This window comes from Daphnia carinata, chromosome 1 (genome assembly GCF_022539665.2).
Source record: "Daphnia carinata strain CSIRO-1 chromosome 1, CSIRO_AGI_Dcar_HiC_V3, whole genome shotgun sequence".
NCBI lineage: Eukaryota > Metazoa > Arthropoda > Branchiopoda > Diplostraca > Daphniidae > Daphnia > Daphnia carinata.
This window is the reverse complement of record NC_081331.1, coordinates 2,042,663-2,065,560: the sequence shown is the minus strand read 5'-3', so window position 1 is coordinate 2,065,560 and position 22,898 is coordinate 2,042,663. Positions and strand designations below refer to the sequence as shown.

Here is a 22,898-nt window from a genome sequence, read left to right as displayed (position 1 = left end):
CAAATTTATTTTGGTGATTGTACTACTGCGTATCGCACCTAGGAATTTCAAAACTAGATGTTCATTTTCCTTATCGTAGGTTTCTTTGTCTGTGACCCATGACAAATCACGAATTCGTGAATATATCGCCGCTGCAGCTACGACTGAAGTGCTGATGTATGATCTGGCATTGTGTGGTTGTAAGCAAACAATTAACAGTCATGAGCAGGCTGAAATTCGACTGTTTTATTAAACATTAACAGTTGTAATGACTTGCAATGTAGTGGATTACAAAAACTAGTTTCCATTTCACCATCGTTAATTATTTAACATTAATTGCCGTTACTAGAAAATCATAACTAAATACTTGAATTCCATAAGTGGTTTTAACATTTTCCTAGTTTTAGATTGTGCTAGCGAGATTTTTACTATTACTTTCATGGTTTTACCATTGTATTAAGAATATGGAAATAATGGCAAGAAAAAAAACTGAATACAATTTGGACCCAATATACGAATTTACATTTGATGCATTAAGAGTTGCGAATGAAAGTAAATATACTAATCACATTACACAATTTTCCAATTTATTTCATAGCTTGTAATAAATAACATTTCCAAAATATTCCCATTGCAGAAGTTTCTGCACATATAATTCCTGCCTGCAAGCACAAAAATGGATTGAAAAAAAAATGTAGAACTTGCAATGTAAAACCCTACCCACTCCATTACGAATTGTACGCCAAAGTTTAACACGAAATTTGAACGAATTCAAAGTTCATTCAGATAGGCAACATTTTCTCGCCCTCTTTTCTGCCACAATCGATTATGAACGTCGACGAGGAAACGAAGAGTGCCAGTACGTCCCAAAATACGGATTAAATACTTACAAAAGCACCATTTTGAGTAAAATGGTTCTGCAAAATGTATTCTGCAAGCTGTAGAACACGACGTTGCACTTGAGTTGATCACCATTAAGCTCTAAATATATTTTAGAATCTTTTAAAATGACAAATCTTTATACTTTAGCACGTTTGTTGGAATAAATTATGCAGCATAATGTGAATCTACGAGACTATTTAAAAAACGAGAACTTCAAACTGTTATTGTGTAATAGCAAATTATCTCAGCTGAAAGGTAATTAAAGAGGTTATTTACCGTGCCTCACAAATTCCAGGATACCACGCAACCGTCAAGGAAAAGTAGTTGCACGCAGACATCACGCCAAAAGAACCGAATAATTGATACCTAATATGTCACGCAGAAGAAACTGCTATTAAAAAATTATTTTTACTGCGAATCTCGCTCTCGGTCCACGGTATCAGACCTGTTGAGCTTGTACTACCATCATCCATCAATACGGATACAACATTTTCATCATTAACAGCTGAAAAAAGCTTATGCTGTAATATTACTTACACGGTAGTAAACAACGGTCAATCTCTCTTCAATACTACACACGATTCGCCATGACTGCTATACCTGCATAAACGCCCAGAAAAAAAAAGTTGTAGCGCACGACTAAACAATCGCCAATTGTACTGCAATAGAGAAATCAGTATCCTTTTGGCTACGGCCTATATCATAGAAAATCGCCATTGAACGTGTCATCATCTAACTAATCCATGAAAGACACAAAAAGTTAACTAACCTAAAGGCGCTATTCAATTCCGATTATCACCGATCGATGTACAGCCCAACCGCCACAACCAAGTCCTCGACCGATTTATGTTGCAGCATTACTTGGAGTCCTGTTTAAACACATAACATGGAACAGTACTGTGATTACAAATTTTGACAAAAAAAATCCCATTTACGGTAGACTGTAACAGCCCTGTTGCGCCCGTACTAGCTTCACCCATCAATTCCAATACAACACTATCATAAACGGTTAAAAAATTAAGTATGCAAAACTATTTACTCACGCGCCAGCAGTAAACGATGGGCAACCCCACGTCAAGTCAACTCACGAGTACTAGGCCTGCATAAATTCACAGAACAAAAGTTATAGCGCATGATGAATTAGCTCAATTGAAAGTCAAGATTGAGAAATCAGTATCCTTTTGGCTACGGCCTTAATCACAGAAAATCGCCACTGCAAGTGTCATCATCTAATTAACCACAAAGCAAATATATGAAATCGGTTACTAACCTAGATAACAGTAATCACCGCCAGGCAGTACCAATCCATCCACAGAAGAATCGAATAACCAAACTGTGCCAATGCAGGCAACAAACAGTAGCGCCCCTATTTAAATACATTGCAAAGAAAAATACTATGAGCAGAAATTCCGATGGGCAATATTTTACTTATGGATAACAGTATCAGGCCTGTTGAGCTTGTACTACCATCATCCACCAATACGGATACAAGATTTTCATCATTAACGCCTATAGAAGAATAATATATGTTCCGACTTACATCACATTATTCGAGGATGGTTGATCCGTTCCTCAATAACGCCTATTTAAACGAGCAAAGAAAATAAAATGACTTGCAACATGAAACTACTACAACACTTTACCACACAGCAACAACCATATCCTATCCCGACTATACCAATCCTACCCCCGTTACATATCAATGCGTCATTACCTGGCATGAAAATGGTAATTTCCTGCCAACATCACACCTCCCGTAACCGGCGCGGGGACCGAGCATCGAAACTGCACAGAAAAATGAAAAAATTAACTGAATGTGGCAATACCAGGCGGGAAATAATACAACTTGACGATCAGCTACGCTCTCGGACATTCTTTTCACAATCATTTGGATAAACATTTCAACAGCTAAGAGGAATCATTCAGACTCAACTCCACAGCAGTCAGAATGTATCACAGAATGATTCGAACTCGGCCTTTTAATTCATCCTTTTAACATTTGAAATGTACTTTCTATTGATGTGCTTACCTCATGCCTAAGAAGTAACTGCTCACCACCAAATCACAAGAAAAGCAACTAAGCTGTTAACAGAAAAACAGAACTCATTACATACAACACCGATCAATTTTCAATTTGGAAACTAGAATTCAGAATCAGATAAGATCAAAGATTACGTCATCAAAATATGGTTTCACAGCAACTTGAATACCAAAGCACTAAACTCTAAATTGTTCTCAAGCTCTGCAGCGAGAACTAACGAAGAGTGTTAGACACTCAATACAATTGGTGACACCAATTCAATTGCTTCAGAATTCTAATCATTTTCCTAGATTCTACTACAATAAATGTAATGACTTACCATCTGTACTTCACTACATAGCATGAAAATTCAATGTTTTCATTTTCATCTTTCAGTGTTAAGGATATCGTTAGCACAACTGCCCTGTAAACGAAAATCACGGGAAACAAATGAAATGTAAACTCATATTTATGATGCACCATTTTAATCGTATAATTAATCGTCTATTCCGAAACTTCAACTAATAGCACGGTAGCATCACCGCTTCGTTAGGGCTAACAGAATGTTGAATTCAAAACCATCAGGAACTCACGATGCTACTACGCTGAAAGCATGGGTACATGGAATATTTCGTAGTATATAAACCAAACTCACTATGCTAAACCGATTGAAGCATAATAATTGCTTTAATTGACAGAAAAAACATAAACAAACCTGTGGTTGCCAGATGAATGTAGATACAGATCTGAACCTTTCCATATCTGTATGATATGCGAAATGTTGCGCAGCTACAGAATTCCTTGCCTGCATGACTGAAACTACATTTCGAAATAATACAACAATGTGGATTTTGGAACCGTTGTCGCCTTTCAGATTCCCTAAAGGCTTCTGTCGAATGCTGAGTTGCAACGTGGTGTTTTTCTCTCGTGTTTCGTCCTTCCTCTATGGGCAAAAAAAAAATATGTACAGTGTATATAATATATTATATATATATAAAACTCTAGTCGAAATAGCCGCTAATTTAGTTACTAAAATCAAGCGAAAAACTGACGAACACACTACATATCGAGTATCGGACTATTGGTTGTTTAACTTAGTTTTAATCAGATTGAATTGGGGCGATAAAATGCCCCGTCAACCAATGCCTTGCCCAAAAAACCCGAAATACTTCCCGCCCGATCGGCTAAAAGGCTCCCCAATTGGCGCGGGTTGGATAGGTTGCCTTACATTGCTGATGATAAATATTGATAAGATTTTTATAGAGAAAATACCGATGGTTTACCTACTGATAATGTGTATCTCGTGTGGGTAATCAACGCCGCGCTACCTTTATATGGTTTCCAAAATTCCTGCACAATCCCCATTTAAAATGATAACAGATGATATGGCGACTCTTAATGTGCACTGTCAATAAATTTTTTTGCTACCCTTTGAAGTCAATCACGTTAATTACGTGGTCCAAGAATAACGATCTATTTAATGTTGGATTGAAGTGCACGTACCATCCAATCATATTCAATACCAACTTTTGGTCATTTCAGATCGAAGTTCCAATTGTAACTAACTAAAAATACAAGGTTACACGCTGTTGTGTGTATTCTTCAACATGAAAACTTTTCGTCTCTTACACTGCATAAACTCAAAACGTTCATTTTCCATGATTCGAGAGGGCAACCCTTTAAAGAAAATTTGACCTGGTTGTAAGAGACAAGAAAAGAACACACAAAGTAATAAGCTGCAAGAGAAAGATCGACGTCAGTACAGATCCATTGAAAACACAGGCCTGTACTTGGATGCAAAGCTTAATTGGCAAATTCGCGTCATTTCGTCAATGTAAAGTGTTTAACCTCGGACGAGGCAAGTCCCAGAAAGAATCTGAGCCTCCGTGAACGCTCCGAGCAATAGCTTTGAAAGAGGCCTCCATTTCTTCCGGATTAATGGGAGTCTAAGGAGGATAGAAACGTAGTTTGAGTATCAAAACACATCTTGACACATACACGTATGATTAAACAAGTTACCCTATCGTCTTCAATATCTATGTCCTTTGAACGGTAATTTGACATAGCAGGTACTCGCATAGGAAGAGATTTGGCCAAGGCACTATCATCGTCAGACCTTAAAGGCTGACGACCAGGTATATTCATTCCTTCAGCGTAACTCGAATCTGATCACGTATTAGAACAGCGAAATGTAACCAGAGATTGACAATTGAATACGTTTATCGACTCACCTTCACTATCAGGATCGGACGTGTCATCAAAAGGATTTCTATTATCCAAATAATCAGGGTCAAATTCAAAAATATCGTCATCAGGATTTGTAGAAAAGCCACGCTGAAAAGGCGGGGGAGGAATTTCCTACAAAACGCATATCCCACTATTTCGTTTTTAAACCAGAATGAACTTCTTAGGCCCCTTACTTTGGTGGGGGATGTGAAACTGAACGACCCAACTCTAGTTGGGGTGGTGGGAGGTGTAACTTCGCTCCTTAGGCTCAATGACTGCATTTTCTTACCTAATTGAGTTTCTTTTTGAGCAAGGAGCCTGTAAATAAAACCGTTATATTCAAAGTTTGATTAAATAAAGATTGAATATTACAGTAAAAGCGTATTTCTATCCTGTCTAGCTCGAGCCTCTAGGGCCGACAAGGATGCTTGCTGTTGCTCCGTGTATCTCAGGATGTTTTCTTCTACTTTATCTTCTTCTCTCTTCAAAAAACTAGACATCATTTGCTGAATGGTGGCAACAGCTTGATCTGCTTGGGATCCCTTATCTGATAAAAGCAACAAATATTTTTATTTGGACCTTTTTCCTAGGACCACGTTCTATTTAACCTGGAAAGTTTCTTGGAGAAGATGGCCCAGAGTTTCCAAGCCATGGTAGAACAACCTTGTAAACTGGAGAAAACCTTTCACTTTGCTGCAGTTTTGAGATTTGATTAGCATCAACCTAGGTAGATTGTTACAGTGTTCAGGATTACTACAGAACAAATGTACATATGTGGCACATACCCCAAGGGCTGTGTTTAGCAGAAAAGGTAGCTGAGAAGAATCAGGGACTGCATGTGTATCTGTTTTGCAGCAGATACAATGATAAATATTCCAGTTTCCAACATGGCGTGATTTTACCAAAAATGTGTGCTCGATCAGAACCCCAGTAGCATCAGTTATCACTTCTTTGGGAGCCTGAGATAATATATTGTTAATATCAACTATGTTGATGGACCAACTGGAATATAAATAGGATTTATTCATTTAAAATACCTGTTGGAAAAACTCATCTTGGGATTCTTCAAATTGAAGGTCATCTGTGTGGAAAATTGGGGAATTTGCAAGTTCACCCTTGATGTTAATTTTTACATTGAGACATCCACACACAGCTTTCACCATTTTACAATCTAGTAAAAGTAATATTAAACATTAGCACTCAGAAATGCCTTAGATTAAATTTTGCTTAAGCAGTGAAGACCTAATCTCCGTCAGAAAAATTTCACCTCAACAACAACAACTCTTCTCTGCAATCTTTCTTCAGCACATGGATATCAGCGGTCTTTTTTATTGGTCAAAACCCATCGTTTCGTCTACCAATCTCCACCCATTACACTGCCCCGAAAAAAACGTACAATTTCGAATAAAAACCTCTGAATGAAATATTTCGAATCACAACAATGAGTACAGTGCACTTGATGGCACTGAATTGTGTTCTTATTTAACTGAGATTAATTATCTATCCCCAAACTGATACAGAGACTTACATTGCGTGTGTGGCCAAAAAGTCACCCGATACAGTCTCTTATTTCCTTTTCCCACAGTGCAGTTGATCATCTGTTTAAGAGAGGGCAGGACTGAGCTCAAAAGACAAGAACAAAAACTCGAAACGAAAACAAAACAAAAGCTTTCACGTTTTCTTCTTTTTTAAATTTGCAATTCAAAATCAATCGAGCAAAGCAAACATATTTAGAGAAAATTTCTTAAATTTAAGGAAATCTCTAGAACCTTTTTTGCATGATTTGTTTTCGATCGCGCATCTCACTTCACCTGGTACATGGTTAGGTGACCTTTAAATTCCCGCATTTTCTAAAGTACGTTACGGTATGTATAACCTGTGAGTGCCAACCTGTGTTTCGGTAATTTTTTGCGGTTCGTACAGTTCGTGAATCAAGAAATTTCTGAAAAGGGTAAAACATATAATGTTAAATGCAACTACTAAGCCTTTAAGAAATACCTTTTTGAGTAAAACAAGTAAAATAAAATGTGCAATGTTTTCCCCCATACGCTGGAAGGTGTCTCAGTTTTCTTTCAATTTTTTTTTATTCCATACGATTGCCAGCTTTTACTCATCCCCCTTCATCCTCTGCGGGAATCAGGACGCAATTATTTTGGCAAGGGCACTTGTACTACAAAGTTCTCCTGCGTTGATGGCTTGACCTACAAAAGTGTACCAGCATTCTACACATGTTGAGTAAATAAACGTAGAGAAAGACCAACGAGTATAGGTTGAGTGGGGAACAGAGCTTTTGGATGTAAAGACTAGAAATAATATATGATGATTCTTGTTCTCCAATATTTGCCATCTTTCACCACTCCAACCGTTTCAGTTTGCAAACACAAGCAACACAGTATAGCTGATGACGATGGCCGGTTGTATATACGGTGTTCTTTTAACCCACGAGTGCGCCTATTGACATACATGCCTACGCACAAAGGAGTGGCGTCTTATATCGCCTTACATTTACGCAGTTGCTTCGCTCATCACGAAGCTTGATTAATTTTCATGGTTGGCTCACAATTTTTTTCCATTAGATTCTATTAATGAAGAATGATCTAAAGCCTCCTCCATTTCAACTCGCAGCGTGTAATTTTTTTCTTGTTTATTAACTTGCTGATCCATTGCAAATTAATACAAAGAAGTTTTCCCAAATTTCAAATGGTTTTTTAAATGCTTATGTTGATAATTCCCGTTTCAGTGCTCTTGATTTGTTTCTTACTTGCCAGGCTGAAAACGAAATAAAATAATTTCCCCTCCGTTGAATAAATGCAATTGATTTCCAAGCTTCCAAACCCCTTTGCTGAATAAGTGTCAATGTCAGATAATTCAGAGGCAATTTCGCAAATTCATTGCCACTACATTGGAAGGTACGCAGCCACCATAACTGAGAGTAACGCGATCGGAGGGCTTGTCAAATGGAAACTTTGAAGTGACTGTTTGCGTAACGATGATGGTCGTTGGGTCCAATCTGACAATTGTGATTGGGTTAATGCCTAGAGCTCGTTCGGCAAAATGCGGCATCAAACCGGTGATGTAATACTCTTGATATTCTTCCGCTCGAGAGGCTTCCACTGCCACATCCTGTTGTATGGACTCACGCAGTGACATATCAGGATTAGCTGTGACTTCAACCCTTTTGAAGAGAATCCAAGAAAAAGAATGTTAGTTCGGCCAGGACATAAGTAATCGTGTGATTACGCGTAAATGTTTGATGACTTACGGTCTAATGGCTGATGGTTGAATTTTTTCAACCATAATGCGAGATCGTCTGCGACGTCCATTTGTGGTGACAGTAGCTGATGCGCTGGCTGAAACTTGGACATTGGCTGGACGCTTGTTGAAGAGCCCACCTAATCCAGATCCAATTGCTGATAGTTGAGGAAGGTTCAAACTGGAAGCAGTCAGTTTGTTAATGGTGATGTTCGCTGAAACAGATGGGATGAATTGATCCTTTACGATTTGAAAAGGCGATGCTGTTGTTGTGGATGCTGTAGTAGCAGTCGTCCCGGATGTTGTAGTGGCGGGCGTTACGGTGACGGGTGTAGGAGTAGTTGTAGTCGTCGTCGTCGTCGTCGTCGTAGAAGTTGTGGTTGGTGGGGTCGTTTCGGAACACGCGGACGTTCCAGGCTGAACACTCAAACAAGTCTGGCGGACGTACGTCGTGTATAAGTGGACAACAGTTGTGGTGGTCCTCATCGTTTTGGTAATGCCGTAAAAACGCAGCGAGCCAACCATGGCCTGACTCGTTGAATCGCTTGAGATGGATGATTCAATTTCGCTTGATACTTCGACAGCCGAGCAGAGGAAGCAAGAAGCAACCACAAGCCATAGAACTGGCATCTGTTTGATCATCTCGATTACAATTCTTTGGATACAAAAGTAATTATAATTGTGGTATAGTTACTGACAAAGAAAAACTATTTTTACCTTGATCCACTGATGTAGTACACCGGATAAGGAAAGTGTCCTTACTGAGGTGAAATGCTTACTGATTTGGCTTTTATACTGTGAACTCCACAGTATGCGCTTCTGGATCCACCTTGTTCGCGTTTGTCTGAATCTCCTCCCTCTTTTCTTGCTAAATGTTTTAATGCCAAGTGTCTCTGATGAATTCTTTATGACGGATAAGGGTACCTCTGTTCTCTTCTAAATTCTGGTAGATGCAAAACTTTAGCCTTGTTCCTTTGAAATGCCTTTTGATTTTTTAATGACAAAAGGCCAGTGACCTCAGTTAAGCCGCTCATGTGGCACCTGGCGAATCGATTCGTAGCATACGTGTAGGTAGACGGGGTTTAATATACATTAACGGAATTGTAAAGTAATGTTGAGGAAAAGCCTGCGACAATTAAAATTAGGGGAACATAGGAGAGAACAAAGCTGGAGCTATGAAATAAGACATGGAGGGCATTTGTAGCACGATTAACATGATTTTGTAATTAGGATCTTCCCATGAACTTATATAAACATTTCCAGAATCTAAAGGTTTGAGTAATGATTTTCGCTCGCAAAAATATTAGTCCTTCATCAATCGGTAAGCGGGTTTTATAAATACTAAAGCCTCGAAATCCAAAGAAGAAGAAAACCAGAAACACATATACAATTTTTTTTATCATTTATTTAAAAAGGTATACGGTGCACATACATAGTACAATATAAATTAAAAATTTTTAATTAAGGGTTGCAGAGTGGCAAGTTAGTGGGCGCATCGGCCGGAATGCATCCGAGGTAGCCTACGGTGACCCTGTCATTGGGGTTGGTAATCGGGTAGGCGGTTGTAACAGTTGTGACCTCTGTGACTGTTACTCGATCTAACTTGACGATGGTAATTCTTTTACCGAAGAAAGGCATAGAGGCCCGCCCAGAAACATCATCGAGACCAACGATGGCATACTCTTGGTACTCATTATCAAGGGAAGTCTCAACAATTACATCTTGTTCGATGGAGTCGCTTAAAGGAAGTTCAGGGCTGGCCGTAATTTCCATTCTACGTCGATTCCAAAAATACAAATGGATTATTAACTTAAAAAATTATACATGTGGCATGAATAGAGCTTACATTTTGACAGCAGATGGTTGAATATGAGATTCCTCCACCAGGGAAGAACGACGGCGACGACGTCCACCGGTGGAAATGGAAGCCGAGACGCTGCCCCCCACGTTAACGTTCAAAGGAGGTTTGTTGAACAGGCCACCTAGCCCACCGCTTGCTGATGGATTAGTGCCACCGCTGCTGCTTCCGCTACCGCCACCGTTGTTGCTTCCGCTGCCCCCACCGAGAAAGTTGGGTAAATTCACCTGCACCTTGGGTGGGTCAACCTTGTTAATCGTGACCGATCCAGTTAAAACAGGTCGTGAAGAGCCTGGAATAATTTGAATCCAAGGCTTTGAGGTTGTCGTTGTGGCCTTAGTTGTTGTTGTCCTTTGCGTGGTTGTAGTGGGTGCTTTAGTCGTGGTTGTGGTGGGGGTAGTAGTCGTGGTTGGTGTCGGTGTCGTCGTTGGCGGGGTATTGGAGCAAGGCCCAACGTTGGGGAATTTGATTAAGCAAGTGGGATGAACATAAACAGTGTGGATGCTGGCCACAGTAGTTGTGGTAGCCATAGTCTTGGTAATGCCTAGAAAGCGGAACGAGCTAGCCAAAGACTGGACTTCGGAATCGGCTGACATGGATGACTCAATGGCGTCAGCTTGAACTCCATTGAATATCAAACAGGCCATTGCCAAGAATCGAACTAAATTCAACATCTAGATATAAATCAAAAAAGAGGGAGGAAAAGAAAGGAGATAAAATCGATTAAAACTTCTTTGTTTTTCGACGAAACTAATGGCTTAGGAAGATTGAAGTTGACGCTGAAGTATTTCTTTTGCAGGAAAAGTCGATCGCAACCACATAGTATAGTGTTTAAAAAAGTACCTTACCTTGCAAACGTGCTGTGGCTTGAAAGGAAAAAGGGACAAGTCAAAGCCTCTTGAAGTTCACCGCTGCACTGACGGCGATGAACCCTTAACTGTGAGGTCAAAGTGTTCTCTGATGGGCTTTTTATATTTTGCCTCCGACGGAAGTTTCCTGCTGCTTCTGCCAAGGGTCTTTTTCGCCAACCAACGGTAGCCAGCTATGGTACTACAATATGCAAGTTTCATGTTCACTAATCAGGATCTTCAGGACTTGCCCACACCCTACACCGTTGAAGTCAACTCCTCCCCTTTATAATACAGTAAGCCTGCTCCCAGTTTTTCATATCTCTTTTTCTCAGTCTTTAAAATTTTTTAAAGGAGAAAGAAAAAGGGGTACGCTACTAACAACTTTTTGGAGACAAAAGAAAAAAACAATCATGTCAAGCTTACAAGGAGAAAAAGACGAGAAGGGCTTTGATATGGATTTCAATAGCGCATAGTTTGGTCGAGATACACGACGTATAAAAGATTTCGGAGCCTCCCGCAGACAGACAACCAGTCGAGCAAGTCGAGTGAGCCAGTTGGAATGCTAATCTTACATTTTCACGCGGCAAATCCGAACTAAGACGAGACCACAGAAAAAAAAAATGAAGAAGAAATAAATAGCGAATAGTTGTTTGGGTCGAAAACAAAAAAGGCATTAGTAGTAAGCTTTCTTCTACATACAAGGAGCCATAGTCAATCAAAGACCGCATTGTTCTGTCAAAATAGACGATTTCCATTAAGCCGTCCACATACCGATGGACTGTGTCCTATTTGCCTATTTCAAATGTGCATAAGGCTAAAAAAGAATTTGAAAATTTCGTTCATTAAGGAATTGATTTTATCGAGGGGAAAAAACATGTGGTAAAGCAATTTCGAACAGTTGAAAAGCGATCGAACTTGGATTTCTTTTGATATGCACAATACACGGAATATGCATCCCTACAATCGAATCTTGTTCTTCTTTTGTAGAGTAAATGCAATTCTTTTTTTTTTCGCTGGTTGACTGTTACTTTACAATGCTACTACCATGCATAGTGGCATAACAACGTAGCCTCGTAGGCTATGGCGTGAATGGAGCGCGTGCCCTATCTCGACCCTCACGTCAAGAAGATAAAAAAGAAGTCGTAGAAGCCCATTGAAGAGTAAAGCAGCAGCAGCGTTTTATACCAACTGAAAACTGTCGTATACGAGATGACTAAAGTTGTTGGCCTGCCGAACATCAAGGGCAGCAGCACAGTGAAGTTAGTCTTCTGCATATTTCCATAAAGAAAGTTGGGCAGCTCTATCGTAATACTGCTCTACTGGGTGTGTGTTGAGAGGCTGAGAAGAGGATCCATTCTTTATTCTCTCTTTTTTTCATCTATGTCCCTCTTCTTCTTCTTATGGCTATGTAGTCAGGTCACTTGACGACGCGGAGGGACACTGCAACACAAAAGAAGACGGCAAACTCGATTCGCTCTCAATTCCGTCAGCGAGTGTGGAAGGGACGTGATCAAGTCGATGTTAGCCACAACAACCGAATAAGGGCTCAAAACGAAAAACGGAAAACTAATAATAATGCGTGTACACGATGTTTTCTTTTTCACATTTTCAAACCAAAAATGGCGCATTTTTAAACGAGGAGAAAATGATTTAGGAAAATCATGAAATATAACCATTAAAATTTTGACTTTCACGAGTTGTGCCACCGCAATTGTTGAGCCCGAACTAGCTACTACATTGGCCTAATTCATCGTAGGCTACGCATTAATGAATGCACACCACTTTGCTGACTGCGTTATAATAAAGTCGTGAATTTTTGCTGTTGCCGCTGCCATCGCGCGTGCCTCATTCTTCATCCATTGTGAACTCTCCATTGTGAACTCTTCAAGTTTCTTTGTGTGTGTCTGTCGCTCGAGAGTTTTCACTCCGCTATTAAAGCTGATCACGATAAAGACTTTTTTTTTATTTGACTTCCTCCCCCTCCCCACACTGATTTTCTCGTTTTTTTTTATCATGTTCTGCCAATTACCACTAGCTTTTATCCTTAGAAAGCTTTTTATTTTTTCATTCGATATTGATGATTTCCCTTCAGTGATATTTGAGTTTGAATCTTAGCGAGACACCATGCTGACGATGAGCACGTCATTTCGATTTTCGTTACCAGAGAACGTGATGTATAATGTCAAAAGAGAAACATTATCGAGTCACATGCAGCGCTGGTATATACAAACGGAATTGTGCGCGCTACAGGGGGTGGACATGAAAAACTGCGGAACGGCCACCAGCAGCTGGCCATAACGAACCGTAATCAGTCTTTGGATGGCTTCAGAGCGTGAAGATGAACCAAGAAAAAGCACATTTTCTCCCCCTATTTCTGTTCCTACTGAATGTGCGTAAAAAAATTCTATTTTCGAAGTTCCTTGACTGGAGCAGACACGTGCTGACCATCAGCTACTACAGATATAACGAAGTAGACACACCTCGGTCTCCCAGATCGTCTTTTTGCCGCTCGTCAAGCGACGAAACGTGAAAATTTGAGCTTGACACAGTTAGGTTAACCAACGTTATTGTTAGGGCTTATTTTATTAATCAAGTGCAAATCGGGTCAGTGCGTGACAGTGTATCGCAACGTTGATTGGCGTCTGGCGTGATGCGCGCTGGTTTCAGACTAGTCGTCCCGCTCGCAAGCGGCTCCCTCTATCCGTCGAACCTGGCGAGCCGCTCATTCTGTTCTTATCGTCAAGTGAAAACGTTCACTCCCGCAATAGCATAGGACAGCTAGAACTGGCGCACGAGCTGCAGAAAGGTTTCGGACATGGTGACGGGTGCCGGCCTTTTTCGCCGCGTCGCGCAACCATGAGCCGATGCGTGCGCTCGTTCGTCGTCTTCTTCGTCTTTAATTTTGCGCTCGCTTTGTGTTTGTTATCGCAAGGGTCACGAACTTTGGCTAATGACCAGCTGTCCTCTTCCTTGTTAGTTTCGGATGGTGCTGTGTCGGATGATGGATTCGTGCAAGGGTGGGACAGGAGATTAGCCTCTGGTGCGTCTTCATTGTCGCCGAGTTCAAGGGCCTCATCACCTGTTCCAATAATGGACAATTCAACCTTGAGAGAGGCAAGTGACCTTTATGCCAATATACGACATGGCCGGAATGTTACCTTACTACCCATTTTGGCCCTACTCGATTTATCCTCCACGGAGGTGAACCGAGGTCATTCGGATGGCGACAGCACCATCGATGGCACCTCATTGTTGAAAACGGCTCAAACGGCCGTAGCTCACGTCAACGCCCGTCAACTGATACCTGGTTTCCACCTTCAGTTACTAGTCAATGACTCCAGGGTAAGTCTAAATATTTTTTTAGATCGATTCAGCAATCGTCTGTCTGTCTTAATGATCCGCAGACAGTCTACATGATACGAACGGAGGCATTCTATCATGTCTGACATTTAATTCCATCTTAAAGTTTATCGATGTAGGGCTTTATTCATTTTTCGCTCTGATTTTCCTTAAAGGATGGGGGAAATGTACTTGTAAAGAATTTTTACATTTTGAAGATAAAAAATGAAGCAAAAAAAAAAAAAAAACGATGCTATAGATATCCAAACTGAAAAACTAGCCATAATTTCATTCGCTTTCCTTTTTGGGATAAATTTGCATTTAGATTGTTCGATCAATTGAACTGGAAAATATCGGTATACTACCCTAGCTATCCGCTTATAGTAATAAGGCTGTACTCGTTTTATAGCAAAAACGGTTGATAGGGGAAGCGTACTCAGGATGAAATATATTTTGCAGCGCCCTAAAATTTTCGATTATTTTAAAAGGAATGCAGCGGTCGTATTGTCCATGTCGGTACAAGAAGACAGAAATGCTTGCTATAATACTCAGAGCAAAGATCAATTCCAGTGTAATGCCAGGGGGTACGTTACAAAATAAGGAGTAATATCCTACCTGAAAAACGAAGAAGACCCAAGTTATCTACAAGAAAGATGGCCAAGAAAATAGATGCGCGGAGTACATTGTAATTGTGGGATAGTAGTGGTCTATTTATAAACGTCATACATGTAAAACGCGCAGATGGGGTAAAAAAAAACTAAACAGCATTTTAAATCCTTCATTTGTCAATTCTTGTTGATGGTACGAACCTACTAAAAAAAAAATTTACCAAAGGTTAATGCTGGTACAATTAGTTGAATGCGATACATAAACTACCGAAATAGACTTGTTGTCATAGTTACGCTTCCTACGCGGACGCGTGGCAGCCATTTATCTAAAGTAAATCATGGTGAATGGTGATATCATGCATATGCACCTGTTAAGGATGAAAAGCGTGTGCAACGTACTTGTTCTGCGACCACGTAGAAGTGACTTTTCCTTCAAGCGCAACTTTAAATTGTGCAAATATGATTGCGGGCTGTAGTGTTTTCAGAACAAGCTTCTTCACTGAAATTTTCACGTGTGAAAACAGTTGAATTCCAACGCTTTGATAAAAAAAGATGTAACACTTGAAAGCCTTTACGAAATAAACAGCATTTTTAAAAATGGATGTGGCGGTGTTGCGTATGGACATTCATTCATTTTTAATAGCTTTTCCTTGTAATGAGACGAATCTCATCATCAATTGAAAACGAAATGTCAAAGCTCCGCACAGCTCTCATGACGTGATCGTAGTGGGGACGTTATCAGGTTTGGCCTGACGGGAGAAGAATCGAATTGTTCGCGTGATACAGAGGGAAAAAAAGTATCGATGCTATAAAGCTATGTCCACCTCAGCGCGAAATCGATAATGAGCCTTTGGCGTACTCTGTATGGAGATTTCAGCTTGACTGGCAAATCGATTGTACGTAACGGGGCGCTATTGTTGTGTAGCACTAAATTGCAAGGATTTCTCCTTTTGGTGCTGGTGCCACGCACAGCTTTACACATTCCTTACAGTCCTGCCACTCTCCTATGGGCGAATATTTATTAGACGATCCTTGGCTTGGACAGAAAGCGTCGGACGTTGTCTCTTATGCGGTTTTATATCCATGGCTGTCACCGTAAGATGTAGATGTATAGGTCCATTTGCCTCATGCCTTTTTCTTTTGTGGTGTGTGGCTGTGTCTAAAAAAAAAAGTATCGAGTAGCGAGAAAAAAAATTTGCCTATCAAAAGGAAGAAAAGGTTTAGCTTTACCGGATAGGGCGTGGCTTATGATATTAGAGAGCCCAAGAATCGAACAGTGTCTTCAGCTGATGTCTTTGGTGTGTTCTTTTTTCGCCCTTTTTATCATTGTCCCTCATGCACCCTTCCTTTTTCATCTAGCGAGACGTAAGATAGAATTATTGACTTGCAATCTAACCGAATGGTGGCAAACACTCTCAGGAAGACCCAAACAAGACACTGGCACACGCAGAAAAGTTTGTCCTGCCTTTGACTGACTTTTGCTTTGCGCTCTACTTTTCTCTCCCTGTCTCAGTGGTGTACATGTTCCCTCCAGCGACTGCCGATCGATTAACCAATCAAGGCGAGTCAATATTGAATAGGACCAAATCTTCTCAGGTTTTTCCATTCGCGGAAAGAACGGTAGACGGAAGTCGGACGAAGGAGTTTCTGTTTGTTCAAGAACAAGATGAACCTACATCCAACATTGAGACTTGTTTCTTGTGTTATCCTAAGCTACACAAAGATCCACCTATACGTCATGTATGTGTACTTGTCTAGTACGTAAACGCGTTACCTGCTAGTGCTGATTTCTTTAACCTTTGTTGAATTGGGTGATTGATTTTACCCTATTGGTGAATTGTATCGATTCAATCCGTTGTTTGACGCACAGTTATAGAAATGTTGAATACTGACATTTTGATGTTACTTATTTCTAGTGCGATTCGGGAGCGGGAGTCGACGCCTTCTTTCATGCCATTTATACGACTAAGGACTCTTCTTCATCCTCGTCGAGCAGCACGAAGACAAAATCAAAGCCCACGACGCGTGTTGGACGTCCATTCGTTATGCTTCTAGGGCCGCATTGTTCACACGTGACCGAGAGCGTTGCCAGCGTTACCTCCTACTGGAATATCGTTCAGGTGGGACTATATCAAGCATTTCATCTTTTTTTTTTTTTAGCCTTCTTCCCCATAATTTTTTTGTGCATTTTTTATTTGCACAGTACACAAAGTCCAATATCGGGGAGAACAATCTCTGTCAGCTTTTTATTCGTATTCATCGCATCGATCCTCCCCATATGTTCTCTTTATCGAACTGAAGCAAGTTCAAAAGTCTTTCTTTCCTTTTTCTTTTTCTCTGTTGAAGCGGAGAAGATGTTCGTGTTTACTGAAACGGAACAAAAAATTGTGAAAAACGAGGGGGTGTCACTATACGCATTGTGTGTGATTTCTTTGCTATACATCAGCGCGGTTGCCGTTTATACAAATGAATATCTTACCAGAAGAGAACTGCGTGGATGAATGCAGGCTTAGCGGAGAAAAAGGAAAGCTTGAGTCAGCAATAAGACAAAAGAAAAAGATAGAACAAGGAATTCCTGTACACGTAAGGCGTATAAATCAGATAATGCTGAAAAGTGACGTAATGTACTCTCTATACAGCGTTTCAAATCCATAAAACTGCACTGAATTTAAAGCCGCCATAAAAAACTAAAAATAAAAACACGATATTTATGTTTCTCAATTTGAATGCAAAACAGATCTCACACGCGGCAACGTCGGCCGGCTTGAGCGATCGTCAGAAATTTCCATTCTTCTTCCGGACCGTCGCCGTCGAGTCCGCGCACAACGCCGCTCGGCTCGCTTTTTTGCGCCACTTTCGCTGGGACAGCGTATCGTTTCTCGTGCAGAACGAAGACGATTATTCACTGGTATGATAACGAACGATAGAACAAACATTCAGCACTATTGGCTTAGGTTTGTAACGCAACATTTTCAGGTGATCAACGACTTGAGCGCACTGCTAGAGGACGCCAATACGTCGGTATCGAACAGCCTGACCTTTGCTCCCGACGAATTGACGGATACTCTTGAAATTCTCCAAGTACGTTAGCTGACGTTGCACACAAATTTGATTGCATTTCATAGCATAATAAGCATTGCACTGAGTGTAGTAGATATCAGATCGATGTAAACTCTACAATAATCGATAATGGCAGCCAAAAGTATATAGATTGACTTGATACAAGGACATTTTCATGGATTCGTTTTGCCTCCGCTCTTTCGCATGCAACCACGACAGGCTCGCGATGCTCGCATTATCATTGGCAGTTTCGCCCCGTCCATGGCGCTCCCAATCTTCTGTGAGGTACGACCCACTTGCTCGGTTTTCCGATAGTTTGAGTTCAGTCAACTTAGACGATATTGACACAACACAGTATAACCCAACAACTGAGTATTTCACCATTTCCAACAGGTTCACCGTCGAAATCTTTACGGCGCCGATCACGTAAGAAACTCGTTTCATTTTCCTTGTGTGATGAGTTTTTTTCCCTTCTTTTTCTCAAAGATTGTTTTTACTGATAAGCTGAGGCTATACATTCGACAAACAGGTATGGATCCTTCCGGGCTCTGTTTTCAGATCAGATCGATGGCTGGAGCAGTTGCAACACCAGCACGCCATGGAATTGTCTAACGGCACCTCTTGCGATAGTCGATTCAGCAAGAAGGATTTGATGGCCGTCATTGAAGGGAATTTCTTCATGCGACCGTACTCGCATCCTGTCAATATCACCGACGGCTTTCTTTTCATCCTTTCAAGTATGCTTTTCTATATGTCGAAAGAAGAACTTGCAATCATGAAAAGTGTTCGCGTGAAGTCTAGTTCATGTATTACCTAAAAGATTAGACAGCAGTTCGACTGTTTCTTTTCATCTGTTAAACTTGAATTTGCACGATGAACTGATAATTCGAAGCGAGAACTATGAGGCTCACTAAGTAATGTGAATGGACCGATTCAAATGCTTTTTTTCTATCCTACGCGGCCCTGCTTAAAACGGGAAAAAAGATTAGGGAGGTGTTGTAATGAGCTTATATCAGTAAAACGTTTAGTAAACAGTTAAAAAGTTTGTGTTCTATCCTAAAGAAAATAAGAACTTAAAAATCTCGACCAAAGTGTGTTTCTTTTGCTTCCTTTCAAATTCTTAAGAACATACTGTTTCTTGTATTGCATATTCCCATTGACCAAAAAGGTTCAAAGCACAAGTTGAAAAAGATCTTGTTTCAGGCCAAATGGAATAAATCGCGATTTATTTGGAAAAAAAATTGCGTGCTGGTTCCGTTGGGATGGCGTTATTTTGCTTGGCGATTGCACTATCAGTCAAATATCCCTTCGAATATGTTTCCTAATCACTTTTGCTTGTCATCGATGACTGCGAATTGCTGAAGCAGTTATTGTTATCGTGTTTTCCGAATGCAGATTCCGACCATCACGAGCGAAGAATTTCACGGCGAAATTTACGACGCAATTTGGACGATGGCGCTAGCCCTTCGTGAGCTGCAGGTTGATTACGCCCGTCAACCGGCCAAAGAAAGGCCGTCCTTGGCCAACTTCAATTACGGTCGTAAGGATATGGCTGAACAGCTGATGGCCAAGATATCATCCCTCCGATTCCAAGGCGCTTCAGGTCTCGTCTCGTACTCGGGAGCCGATCGAATTGGAACGACGTCCTTGTTTCAAATCCAAAGTTGAATTTAACAAACAATAATAGGAGAATCTGATGTTTAATAATTTGCCTTATTAAATCACAGAGGGTGTGGCAAGACAGATTGGACTCTTCCATCCGGACATGGGACTGGAATTGAATGGCAGCTGGCCGGTCATGTGGCCACTAGGTCAACCGCCAGTTGCCACCCGCATCATCAAAGTATTATTGTTAATATGTTTCAACCAAATCTTTCTTAACCATCGTCATGAATAACATCTTCTCACAGTATCGCATAGATACTATAGCACCTACTGCGTTTTATACGATGACTTTGCTAGCTAGCCTTGGCATCGTCTTTGCTCTCATTTGTTTGTCGTTCAACCTGGTCAAAAGGAAGCTCAAGTATGTCTAATACTAAAACTTTTGCATTGTGACGTCTTTGCTGCGCTCGAGTTGAGCACGCCATTGTTCGTTCGTTTCTCTCTTTCTTTTGCAGGTATATCAAACTCTCGAGTCCTAAGTTGAACAACATGGCCATTGTTGGCTCGTGCCTCATTTACGGTGCTGTGATCTTGCTGGGTGTCGATCACGCTACGCTCGTACACGACACAGGTTTTCCTTTTGTCTGTATGGTACGTTTGTGTTGGCCACGTTCAACTTTTAAATAATTTATTACCTCGATTTTGTATCATGATTTTCGGGTTTTTGAAAAATGAAATGAAAAGGGTCGAGCTTATTTCCTATCGGCTGGATTCTCACTTGCCTTCGGCGCCATGTTTACCAAGACTTTCCGCGTCCATCGTATCTTTAGCATGCGCAACAGTCTGCTCAAAAATAAGGTATAATACATTAGATATTGTAATCGTTACATTCGTTGAAAATGTAAAACAATTGGCTGTCTATTGTTTCCTTAGCTTTTGGCTGACACCCAGTTGATTGGCCTCATTCTGGTATTACTTTTAATGGACACGTTAGTCATAGGACTCTGGGTAGCATTGGACCCCTTCGAGAGACATCTCTACAATCTCGTTAGAGTTGTCAGCTCATTAGATCGTAGCGTCGTCTATCAGCCTCAGGTACGATTCAATTATAGTGGAGGTTTTGTCCAACTAGCAACCTCACGCTTTCACGTTATACTTTTCCAGGTAGAAGTGTGTCGTTCGAACAGGTCGTCCATGTGGTTGGGAATCCTTTACGTTAAAAAAGGCTTACTTCTAATCGCTGGAGTTTACATGGCTTGGGAAACGAGGCATGTTTCAATCAGAACACATTGATTCGTTTAACTGACCAACTAACTACATTTGATTTTTTTTTTTTGTTACAGGAAAGTTGCAATTCCGGCGCTCAACGATTCACCCTACATTGGCATGAACGTGTATAACGTGGTATTGACTAGTATTATTGTCGTTTTTTGCGATTCCTTGTTATCCGACCGGACGACGATCAACTATTTAGTGGTGGCGACGCTCATTTTGACCTCCACTACTACTGCGCTTTGCCTTTTATTTTTACCCAAGGTACGTTACCGATAATCGTTTAGAAAATTGAGAAAAGTAACGAAAGATTTCCTGCTTGGCTTCTGCAGTTCCACGCCGTTTGGCGACAATCACGAGGTGGCGTTCCTATAGACCCAATATGTCACGGCACTGGATTGAAATTAGAATTTAATACTAGAAGGTAAGACGTTTTCAGCATTTTTTTAAATGTTGCATTAAACAAGGAAAACCTTGTGTTGCAGGATGGTTGTGGACGACCGGAAGGAATTGTTGACTCGAGCTGAGATCATGAATCGGGTTTATTTGCGCGATATCGCCAAGTTAGATGCGGAAATTCAGCGGCTCGATCGCATTTTAGCCAAAGAATTTAATTCGAGCGTCTCGACTCTTGATGACGTAAGACTGGCCATTGCTGAAAATGTCCTGATATTGATTTGCAACTCGATGACAATCTTTTGTGTGATACTTTACAGTACAGCTCAGCGATTCAAGCGGAAGTGACGCAGCTGTATGCCATGTTGGAACAAGATCAAGAGCCGACTGTCAACGTCCGCACGCCTGTGACAACATGGGATCTACCCAACTACTTCAACAAACTGGTATCGAGGAGCTGTGTATCTCTGGGCGATTCACATCAGGTGAATGCGAACTCAGCGAAAACTAAACACCGTGGAAACAAGGGTTCCACAGCTGTCGGTTGGGGCTCAGCGTCTTGCTTAAACTGCAGTAGGAACGATATACAGACCAAACCTGCAAGTAGAAGTTGTAACGTTGGAATAAAGAACAACCAGAGTTCGCTGGTGACTCTGCTGAACTTGGCTGTGGACAGCGGCGGTTACGAAACCATTTACCAACTGGTCGATAGAAGTCTATTACTTGTTGAGGAAGATGTTGACAGTCCAGGTACTGTAAGTATGGCTCAAACATTTGTAGAAGAATCGGCTGATGTCAACATTAGTCAGGGGTCGGACGACGAATCAGCCAGTCAAGAAGTTATCGTATCATTCCAATGGTGACATTTGTATTTAGCTGTAAAACAAATGGTTTAATCGTCTAATTATTCTGGCCGCAAACCGTCCGGAATCGCGATCTCATCATAATTTGAAATTGTTTAATAATGACATGTCCTAACTCTTCAGAGCCATAAAAAAAAAGTAAATTTCATTTTCTGATGGATGGATTATTGTTTCATTGTGAAATTCAACAGATCAATCGACCAATAAATATACCGCACGTCTTTTTGGGAGGGTGTTCTTGCCTATTGAACTCGGTGACAAACTGTGAAGGGCATGATCGTCCTTTCTTAACAGTATGAGCGTAATAAATGGGTACGTTTTGACATAACGTCCTACATAGCTCACGTTTATTTATTGTTGCTTTGTTTACTGATTTTGTCACGGTAGAAAGCGACAGTTGTCGTAGAAGGTCAATGACAAGCTGCACGCGTGCGTGCAATGATTGCTTCAAACGATTCCAAGGAAAGAGCAGTAGTAAAGATGCATTGATAAATATTTTACGATCCTTGCACGAAGAATTTGTGGCCATGTGCTATAACCTCGTTTCGAAAAAAAAAAATTGCTTTGTATCAATGTGACTGATCAGAAAAGCCGAATAACGACATCAATGGGGCGCAGCCCAGGTACATCCATGGGTGAACGAGTTTACATGGCAATCCATCCCTATTTTACGACATTTGGGTTTAT

At 40.8% G+C, this 22,898-nt stretch overlaps 4 protein-coding genes and 1 long non-coding RNA gene across 13 annotated transcripts; 1 reads left to right on the top strand and 4 right to left on the bottom strand.

Annotated features, from left to right (window-relative positions):
- Positions 1 to 544: 544 nt before the first annotated feature.
- On the bottom strand, positions 545 to 3,755 carry LOC130692610 (uncharacterized). 4 transcript variants are annotated; one of them, XR_009001470.1, is made up of 12 exons: positions 3,597 to 3,755; positions 3,222 to 3,305; positions 2,891 to 2,943; positions 2,576 to 2,646; positions 2,402 to 2,443; positions 2,132 to 2,227; positions 1,905 to 1,960; positions 1,631 to 1,730; positions 1,399 to 1,461; positions 1,138 to 1,227; positions 870 to 960; positions 545 to 641 (listed from the first exon to the last, which is right to left on the bottom strand). It is a non-coding gene; the product is annotated as an uncharacterized LOC130692610 (long non-coding RNA). The 4 variants fall into 4 exon arrangements; XR_009001471.1 differs by having other exon boundaries at positions 545 to 960; positions 1,901 to 1,960; XR_009001472.1 differs by having other exon boundaries at positions 545 to 960; positions 1,399 to 1,556.
- Positions 3,756 to 4,455: 700 nt separating this feature from the next.
- On the bottom strand, positions 4,456 to 6,710 carry LOC130692593 (uncharacterized). 6 transcript variants are annotated; one of them, XM_059497538.1, is made up of 10 exons: positions 6,545 to 6,674; positions 6,350 to 6,483; positions 6,145 to 6,278; positions 5,893 to 6,066; positions 5,716 to 5,830; positions 5,480 to 5,654; positions 5,302 to 5,425; positions 5,113 to 5,239; positions 4,901 to 5,046; positions 4,456 to 4,827 (listed from the first exon to the last, which is right to left on the bottom strand). In XM_059497538.1, exons 3-10 carry the CDS (start codon positions 6,268 to 6,270, stop codon positions 4,711 to 4,713), a joined length of 1,104 nt encoding a protein of 367 aa, XP_059353521.1. In that variant the 5' UTR covers positions 6,271 to 6,278; positions 6,350 to 6,483; positions 6,545 to 6,674; the 3' UTR covers positions 4,456 to 4,710. The 6 variants fall into 6 exon arrangements, with proteins under 6 accessions (XP_059353521.1, XP_059353523.1, XP_057371721.1 ...); XM_059497540.1 differs by having other exon boundaries at positions 6,375 to 6,483; XM_057515738.2 differs by having other exon boundaries at positions 6,636 to 6,667.
- A 1,026-nt stretch (positions 6,711 to 7,736) lies between these two features.
- LOC130692597 (mucin-2-like) lies at positions 7,737 to 9,181 on the bottom strand. The gene is made up of 3 exons (XM_057515744.2): positions 9,077 to 9,181; positions 8,370 to 9,014; positions 7,737 to 8,282 (listed from the first exon to the last, which is right to left on the bottom strand). The coding sequence occupies exons 2-3, from the start codon at positions 8,999 to 9,001 to the stop codon at positions 7,976 to 7,978; spliced, it is 939 nt and encodes a 312-aa protein (XP_057371727.1). The 5' UTR covers positions 9,002 to 9,014; positions 9,077 to 9,181; the 3' UTR covers positions 7,737 to 7,975.
- A 565-nt stretch (positions 9,182 to 9,746) lies between these two features.
- On the bottom strand, positions 9,747 to 11,212 carry LOC130692596 (uncharacterized). Its single transcript, XM_057515743.1, has 3 exons — positions 11,066 to 11,212; positions 10,206 to 10,891; positions 9,747 to 10,133 (listed from the first exon to the last, which is right to left on the bottom strand). Exons 2-3 carry the CDS (start codon positions 10,889 to 10,891, stop codon positions 9,821 to 9,823), a joined length of 999 nt encoding a protein of 332 aa, XP_057371726.1. The 5' UTR covers positions 11,066 to 11,212; the 3' UTR covers positions 9,747 to 9,820.
- A 2,259-nt stretch (positions 11,213 to 13,471) lies between these two features.
- LOC130692463 (gamma-aminobutyric acid type B receptor subunit 2-like) lies at positions 13,472 to 22,423 on the top strand. The gene is given in 19 exon segments (XM_057515578.2): positions 13,472 to 14,410; positions 16,932 to 17,135; positions 17,753 to 17,923; positions 17,992 to 18,096; positions 18,295 to 18,360; positions 18,469 to 18,501; positions 18,605 to 18,793; positions 18,795 to 18,812; positions 19,471 to 19,738; positions 19,803 to 19,918; positions 19,986 to 20,101; positions 20,196 to 20,331; positions 20,425 to 20,538; positions 20,614 to 20,775; positions 20,845 to 20,948; positions 21,024 to 21,216; positions 21,285 to 21,376; positions 21,438 to 21,591; positions 21,669 to 22,423. Coding segments are annotated over 19 exon segments (3,270 nt in total). The 5' UTR covers positions 13,472 to 13,924; the 3' UTR covers positions 22,212 to 22,423.
- The last annotated feature ends 475 nt before the right edge of the window (positions 22,424 to 22,898 follow it).